The sequence below is a fragment of the Oncorhynchus mykiss genome, chromosome 32 (assembly GCF_013265735.2).
Source record: "Oncorhynchus mykiss isolate Arlee chromosome 32, USDA_OmykA_1.1, whole genome shotgun sequence".
NCBI classification, from domain to species: Eukaryota; Metazoa; Chordata; class Actinopteri; order Salmoniformes; family Salmonidae; genus Oncorhynchus; species Oncorhynchus mykiss.
Window position 1 is genome coordinate 14965648 of NC_050572.1, and position 9078 is coordinate 14974725.

At 41.6% G+C, this 9078-nt stretch overlaps 1 protein-coding gene across 4 annotated transcripts in view; it reads left to right on the forward strand.

The window, feature by feature from the left end:
• Positions 1 to 6506, forward strand: part of LOC110487975 (insulin-like growth factor 2 mRNA-binding protein 3) — a 38511-nt gene extending 32005 nt beyond the window's left edge. For all 4 annotated transcript variants that reach the window (XM_036970717.1, XM_036970718.1, XM_036970719.1 and 1 more), the window contains one exon: positions 3579 to 6506. In XM_036970717.1, coding sequence (XP_036826612.1) covers positions 3579 to 3701 — 123 coding nt within the window. In that variant the 3' untranslated portion in view covers positions 3702 to 6506. The remainder of the gene's footprint in view (positions 1 to 3578) is intronic.
• Positions 6507 to 9078: the final 2572 nt, after the last annotated feature.

Genomic DNA, 9078 nt, shown 5'->3' on the forward strand with positions numbered 1-9078 from the left:
TTCACACAGTCGCCATTAATTCAAAGTACACACATTGACACTGCCCGACTGCACAAGCGACCCAAATGCAGTTAATAATCCCTACAGGAAACGCCTGCAGTAGAACCTATAGCTGTCATTGTGACACTTCAAACAGTCACACGTTTGATGGGTCTATGCATCTCTGTCAGACATGAAGTCTGTTAGCATTTTCCCTCTGAATGATCTTCTCCTGTCCTACAGCCTAGGCTCTCTTCCTATCCAATTCCACTGTAACCCAAAATCCTGACTCCTGTCTCACATGAAGATTCCTAACTTCATTCTGTAATATATAGGTTGCATTATCAAAGCACACCTCTTGCCTTCGCACGTCAAAATACCGCTGTAACATTTCTCCTGTACTTGCTGCCCGTATGAGAGCTTCGGTAGAGAATGTGTGATGAACAAACGGTATGAGTAGATATGGATATTTTTAAAGCAGAGTTGGTCCCTGTTAAAATACCTTGATATTTAAACTAGTTTCACTCCCCAGTTATGCATGAGCTGAACTGCTATCTGTATAATCAACTCCATTTTGACAAAAATAGAATCTGTCATTCTTTGGAGGTTGTCTAGCAAGCTTAGCAACTTTTGCCATTTGACTGTCGTTATGTGTGATTTGGCTAACGCTATACTCTGGGTATGTCCTGAGTGTGCTCTGTCGATCGCCTACTCCTGAAATGCTCTGAATTGAAGAACATGGTAACGCTCAATTTATGACTATCCTGTTTCACAATTCATAACGTAATGAAAAATGGTTACTCTATCATGACGGAATCTGTTTTAATTTGCTCTGAAATGTTTCCATAGGGGTGCTGACAAGGTGGCACAGCACCCCTCTTTGGGAAGAACCCTGGCATGTCGGCCATATCTTGATTTTTAAATGCTTTAAGTGGGCACTTCCGATTTTGAGGTATTTCCCGGGGCTCTCGTGATAAATATGAATTATTCCCAGTATTGTAACTTGGTAGGTTCTCTAAAATATGAATCCCTACTGTAGGGTAAAGGGAGTATAGTTGGGTGCTGTAGGGCAGGGGTTCCCAAACTTCTTCACTTTGGCCCCTTCCAGCATTGTGGAACATCCTGCACCCCCGTGTGTGTGCATGCACCCCGTCTATCTATGGGCACAAACTGTTCACACCCCCCCATGTTGCAGGTTCCAATCTTATTTCCTGTAATTATATACATTTTGCCATGTCTAATGTGTGTGTGATATTTGAGTGACTCAAACATTACAACAAAATCTATGGGCTAAAAACCGTTAGCTGACATGGGCTAGTTGATCTGGACATTTCTGACACGTTATAAATATCTCTATGGTATACAATGACTGACATGACACGAACATTGATGCACTACCCAATTTTGAAATTTTACCATGTGCATTCTACTATTACAACTTGCAAGAGTAAGTTGAAAGCTGGACTGAGTTCCTTCAAAAAAATGAATTGGGAACCAGTGCTGTAGGGAAAGGGAGTATAGTTGGGTTGTTGAACCTTGGTAAAGCCAACAGATGTGGTTTGAGTAAAATGTACAATGTCTGCTTCCTTATGAAATGATTGTCCACCATACTGCTTCACAGCTGTGTAGCATTAACCAATGTCTGCTTCCTTATGTAATGATTGTCCACCATACTGCTTCACAGCTGTGTAGCATTAACCAATGTCTGCTTCCTTATGTAATGATTGTCCACCATACTGCTTCACAGCTGTGTAGCATTAACCAATGTCTGCTTCCTTATGTAATGATTGTCCACCATACTGCTTCACAGCTGTGTAGCATTAACCAATGTCTGCTTCCTTATGTAATGATTGTCCACCATACTGCTTCACAGCTGTGTAGCATTAACCAATGTCTGCTTCCTTATGTAATGATTGTCCACCATACTGCTTCACAGCTGTGTAGCATTAACCAATGTCTGCTTCCTTATGTAATGATTGTCCACCATACTGCTTCACAGCTGTGTAGCATTAACCAATGTCTGCATCTGAAATGGCACCCTATTCCTTATCAAGGGCACTAGTTTTGACCAGGGTCGTGCTCCAAACTATTCAGACCCTTTGGATTTCTTCATTTTATTTTTACAAAGTGGTATTTAATTATTTTTTTGTCAAGCCTAAATTGGTTCAGGAGTCAAATGTGGCTTAACTAATCAAAAAGTGTACATGGAAATGATAGGGGTTAACATGATTTTTAAATGAGTAACCATTCCTCTGCCCCCCCCCATATACATCTATAAGGTCCCTCAGTTAAGTAGCGAATGTCAAGCACAGAATCAATTACAAAGACCAGGGGAAAGAATGTCATAAGACTCATAAAGGGCAGTGATTGGTAGATGGGTAACAATAACAAATCAGACGCTGAATATCTCTTTAAGCATGATAAAGTTAACAGTTATGCTGTGGGTGATGTATTGAACCACACAGACACATCAAAGATGAAGTTGTCCTTCTGAACTGAGCTGCAGGACCGGAATGAAGCTGCTCGGGGACGTCATCATGAGGCCTTTGGGTGGTTCCAAGAGCTACAGTTCAGTGGCTGTGACGGGAGAGCTAAGGATGGATCAACATTGTAGTGGCTCTACAATAATGACCTCAATGACAGTGAAAAGAACACTAATTAACAAGTTACAATTATTCTGAACATGCAGCTTGTATGCAACAAGGTACTAAAGTAATACTGGGAAAAAAACGTGGCAAAGGAACACTTTTTGGCCTAAATGCAAAGCCCTATGTTCGTGGCAAACTGTCTTAATTTGAAGCATGGTAGTGGCTGCATCATGGTATGGGTCTGCTTGAAAAATGCAAATACTGGGGAGTTTTTCAAGATGAAAAGAAATGTGATGGAGCTAAGGCAAAATCTTTGAGGAAAACCTGCTTTCCACCAGACACTGGGAGATGAATTCACCTGTCAGTAGGACATTAACCTACAACACAAAGCCAAATCTACACAAGTTGCCTAACAAGAAGACTGTGAATCTTCTGAAGTGGTTAAGTTAGTTTTGACATTAATCTGATTGAAATACTATGCCAGTAGTTCAAAATTGCTGTCTAGCAATTATCCCCAACATCTTGACAGAGCTTGAAGCATTTTGAATAGAAGGGACAAATATTGTACAATCCCAAGAAGACACAGCTGTAATGGCTACCAAAGGTGTCTGACATGTATGGACTCAGGAAACTGAATACTAATGCAACAGACATTCATCTTTAATATATGCTAGAGTATTTTGTGTAGATTGTTGATGATTCCATTTTAATCCCACTTTGTGACACAATGTGAAGAAATCCAAGGGATCTGAATACTTTTGCAAGGCAGTGTATATAAGGAATAGTGTGTCATTTCAGTACTATAGGGTGTCATTTCAGTACTATAGGGTGTCATTTCAGTACTATAGGGTGCCATTTCAGTACTATAGGGTGTCATTTCAGTACTATAATGTGTCATTTCAGAAGCCGCCACATTAACCTTCTTGGTGAATTCTTTATTCTACTTACCTTAGAAGAATTGGCTGTGTGCATGCCAGAGTTAGACGTTCCTGACCTTTGCCCTCTCCCCAGCTGGCCCAGAGGAAGATCCAGGAGATATTGTCCCATGTGAGGCGGCAACAACAGCCAAAACCCTCGCCTCGTGGGGAGGGGCCGCCCCGTGGGGACGGGCTCGCCCGGCCCTCCCGGAAGTAGACCTGAGGACCAGTGACTGAACCCCCCGAAGACAAAGCAGAGACCAGAGGGGTAAACACGGGCAGGGACGACGCGCTCATCTCAGGGGTTAAGGGTCATGGGTACCCGACTGTACACCCCATACCCCTCTCAATGACCTCCTTGACCAACACCACAGTGTGGATAGACCTTAACCCCCCCCCCCCCCCCCCCCCCCAAAACAAAATCACCTCTCTGTGATTATACTTCAGAGGGTTCCAACATTGTCACACACCCTCTCACCACACGGATGGGTCCTGATTGGTTCCTTTTTGTAGACAACACCAAGACATAAGAATTATCCCCCTCCCTGGTGTGGTAACACTCACCACCTCACATGTTGATGACAGGTGTTCATTTTGACACTCGTTTCAGTTTTTACCTTTTTTTTATTTAGACTTTTGTTTTTCGCCCTGGATGAAGTGTTTGTTTAATTGGTTGAAGCTTTCTCTTCTGAGTTTTCTGTGGAAAGAAAAAGGCATTGCTCTGAGTCCTGGTAGGATGATGAAAGATTACGGGAAGGGGTTTAGGCGGATGGGCAGGGCTAGGGGTAATACTCTTGTTTGATTGGACAGGAGCCCCAGCGGTGGTTTAATGGGGTGCCCCTGTGCTGGTATTGATAGTGGCATTTTATAAATTCGGATGCATTTTATAGATATATAAATATATATTTAGAGTTGAGGATAAGTTAACACTTAAAGGGACGTGTTGAACAGTGTTGGCCAGGAAAACTAATTTAATATGCATTTTACTGAACTACCTCAGGATCTCTAGTACCTCAAGAAGACGACGAGAAAAAAAATAAGAAAATTGATATATATAATATATATATGAGAAAAAAAATCATTTTTTAAAATTTGCTTTGTGGTATTTTGTATACTTTATAAAGCTAATAGTTCTTGAACATTTTTATTTTTTTAAGAAAATTAACAATTTGGTCAGCTGCCAACTGACCTTGCCTTCAACTCTAGTGCTCTCCAGCAGCATCAACGTGACGACGGTGGCCCTGTACATAGTCTGTCTGTACATAGAGCCAAGGGCGGAGTTGGCGCTCAACTCAGTTGGCTGCTGATGGGAGTATCAAGAGAGAATACATCACCTCAGTTTTCCTGAGGAATCCACCATCTTCTGAAAACTACAAAAAGCACGTCTATATTAGAGTAATGCCGATTCATGCCATCCGTACGTACTGCAGCGACGCCGTTTAGTTTTGGGATTCTGACACTTATTGTTGACGGTACGTTTAAATGTTTTATTTTCTGTCTTCCTGGAAGGGCAATGGGAGGGGCCTGAGCACTGAGTTCTCTCTCTGTTGCCTTCATAGAAATAGACACGGCAGAGCAGCACGGTCTGTTTGTTGTTTTTCTGTTACCTGCTTAGGCCTTGAACCATCAGTCTCAAATTCGCTTATAGTGCAATACATGGGGAATAGGGTGAAATTTGGAAGTTACTCCAAGTTTCTTACAAGTGAAAGTGCGGTCCACAGCCTGATGGGTTTAAAAAAGAGCGACTTTGCAGTGGCCCCAGTAGCCGCCGAGTCAGTCTGTTAGTGTAGTTTACTGCATGGTGAAGGTAGGGGGAGTCACACTGATGGATGCCTTTATGGAATCTACTGTAACTGTTTAACCAGCAGCAGCAGCTGTAACCTTTTGATTGAAGTGAGAGAAAGCAGTTCAAATTAGTATTCATTACAAAAAGCCAAGCAGCACACAACATTTTACTAAATGAACCCTGTTTGGGACGTGGAAGATAAGTAAAAAAAAATATCCAACAACAAAGAAATACTATACCAAGTTTATCCTTTTTTATTTTTTATGCAGAATGTAAATATGTTTTGATTGTGGTAAAAGTGCTTGAGTGTATCCATTCTTCCACAATAGAACGCTGTCTACCTCAGCCAAGGGGGGGTTTGTGGCGGCATGCGCCCTCACCTCCCCCCTAGCGCTCGCTCCCATACACCACCTAGCGCCCACGCCCTCACCCCTCCCAGCGCCCACACCCCGCCTAGCGCCCATGCCCCCCCTCCCCATCTCGTCATCTGTTTTTTGATCTACCTCTTTAGAAACACATTTTGAATTAGAGGCATACTTCTATTTATTAGATTTGGGTTCTTCTCCCGCTGTCCCTCCTTCCGCTGTCCCTCCTTCCACTGTCCCTCCTTCCGCTGTCCCTCCTTCCACTGTCCCTCCTTCCGCTTTCCCAGATATAAATGAAAATTAACAAATCATGTTGTACACTTTTAGAATTTAAAGGAATAATTGAAAAAGTGATCCGAAATATTTCCTTTGCTAGCATTTATATAATCTACTCTTGCTTAATTGATTGAAAATCCTCAAACAGCTTTTTCTGCTTTTATTTTTGGTAGTGGCTTCCATGTATTGAACTTTCTTGCTTGGGTTTTTTGTGAAAAAAGGTCTCTTCACCCGTGCATTTTTTTGATTCAGTGAATGGACGATAAGTAAAAAATCATTATAAACTGTAAAAAAAATAATAAAAAGGGGCCTGCCTTTTGTTTCTGGTTTGACACTAACAATAAATACTGTCTTTCTTACCTTTGTCTTCACGAATGCTACATTCATTTGATAGCGGTTTGTTCTGTTAGTATTTTCTGATGTGTAACATGGAAATTCATGTTTGTGGGGAAAGTGGAGGGACTGGGTTAGGGAGTCCCCTTTTTTTTGGAAAAGTGGTCTGCTTTAGGCACGATGCCCCCTCTGTGAACATGCTTGTGCCCCTTCACATCGCTCAACTTGTCAAACGCCTCTGAATAAAAACTAAGTGACATTGGCTCCTATGTCCTTCACTTTATTTCTCATGTATTTTTCCATCTACTGTAAGATGCACTTTTTCTAAATGTTTTGTGTAATTTAACCTTTTGTTAAAGCGGAAGTTCAGGATATTACAACTTGACGTAAATGGTCCCTCGCCCTGAAAGTAGTTTATCGGCCAGGAGAAACCGTAATCTATGGTTTGGTTTTCTCTAAACGGCCACTAAATATTCTAGCTACCGCTAGCAAAACATTTTATGGAGTGATATTGGCATGTGTGCAATTGTCAAAATTGTTAATTGGTCCGTTACTACAACCGTGTAATAGTGTTCAGTCCAATTTTTTATAAATTGTATTTAATCAGGTTACTTGTTACTTCACTTGTGAGCCCCCAAAGAGACTCATACAGATAGGTAGGTTACACATTTCCAGTATATTCAAAACCGACCTTAAACTTTCCAGAATGAAACGTCAGTTTCACACCAAAACAAAAAAATCAGTAACTAGTAACTTCAGTACATTTGTGCAACACATGTAGATGGCACAGAGAATGGACAGTAATGTCAAACTGAAGTTCTTTAAACTTTTTTGTTAGCTTTTTCTAAAAGTAAGCCATTAAGCTTGAAGCACAGCATAAAAATATTTGTATAAATTCATGAGTGAGGAAAAAATCGATACCTCTGAAGATCTGTCAACAACTCTCTGCCCAGCTTCATTTTGGTTCCTAGGCCCTTAGCCGTTCACAGATCTAAAAAGGCTAATGGAAGCGGATAGATATTGAAATGGGACGGGAACTTACTATTACTCTCCCACCAGAGCTGCCTCAAACATTGCCCCAGCCCAAAAGGTTTTTGTCATTTGCTGCACACAGTCAACACCCCTGGTAACTTACACTTTTTTTTATTTAATTAAGCATGATAAAGTTAATAATTTATGATGTCTTAAACCACCCAGACACATCAAAGATGTCCTTCTGAACTGCGACGCAGAACTGGAAGGAAACTGCTTAGTGATACGAGGCCATTGGTGATTTTTAAAAAGGCTACAGAGTTCAATGGCTGTGATGGGATAAAACTGAGGATGGATTAACATTGTAATGACTCCACAACAATGACATGTAGTGCTTTGGAAAGTATTCAGACACTGTCACACTTTGTTAGTGCCTTTATTCTAAAATGGATTAAATAAAACATTTTCCTCACCAATCTATACCAAATACCATATAATGACCCAAAAAATTAGTTTTTAAACCCATTTTGCAATCCCATTCACTTAACTATTCAGACCCTTTACTCAGTATTTTGTTGAAGCACCTTTGGCAGCAATTACAGCCTTGAGTCTTCTTGGGTATGACGCTACAAGCTTGGCACACCTGTATTTCTCATATTATCCTCTGCAGATCTTCTCAAGCTCTGTCAGGTTAGATGGGGAGCATTGCTACACGGCTATTTTCAGGTCTCTCCAGAGATATACGATTGGGAAGTCCAGGCTCTGGCCGGGCCACTCAAGGACATTCAGAGACTTGTCCCGAAGCAACTCCTGTGTTGTCTTGGCTGTGTGCTTAGGGTCATTGTCCTGTTGGAAGGTGAACATTCGCTCTAGTCTGAGGTACTGAGTGCTCTGGAGAAGGTTTTCATCAAGGACCTCTGTACTTTCCCTCGATTCTGACTAGTCTCCCAGTCCCTGATGCTGAAAAACATCCCGACAGCATGATGCTGCCACCATGCTTCAATGTAGGGATGGTGCCAGGTTTCCTCCAGACGTGACGCTTGGCATTCAGGCCAAAGAGTTCAATCTTGGTTTCATCAGACAAGATAATATTTTTTTCTCATGGTCAAGAGTCTTTTAGGTGCCTTTTGGCAAACTCCAAGCAGGCTGTCATGTGTTTTACTGAGTGGCTTCCATCTGGACACTACCATAAAGGCGTGATTGGTGGAGTGCTACAGAAATGGTTATCCACAGAGAAACTCTGAAGCTCTGTCAGTGACCATCGGGTTCTTGGTCACTTCCCTGACCAAGGCCATTCTCTCGATTGCTCAGTTTGGCCGGGCGGCCAGAGTCTTGGTTCCAGACTGTGTACTTGGGGACCTTCAATGCTGCAGACATGTTTTGGTACCCTTCCCCAGTTCTGTGCCTCGACAAAATCCAGTCTCGGAGCGCTAAGAACAATTCCTTCGACCTCATGGCTTATTTTCTTTTGACATGCACTGTCAAATGTGATACCTTCTATAGACAGGTGTCTTTCCAAATGATGTCCAATCAATTGAATTTACCACAGGTGGACTCCAAGTTGTAGGAACATCTCAAGGATGATCAATGGAAACAGGATGCACCGGAGCTCAATTTTGAGTCTCATAGCAAAGGGTCTGATTACTTATGTAAATAAGATTTCATTTTTATTTCTAATACATTTGAAAAAGTTTAAACCTGTTCTCGCTTTGTCATTATGGAGTATTGTATGTAGATTGAGGGGGAAAATGTATTGAATCCATTGTAGAATAAGGCTGTAACGTAACAATGTGGAAAGTCGAGGGGTCTGAATACTTTCTGAATGCACTGTGTAAGACCAGTGTAAAGAATCCACATATTCC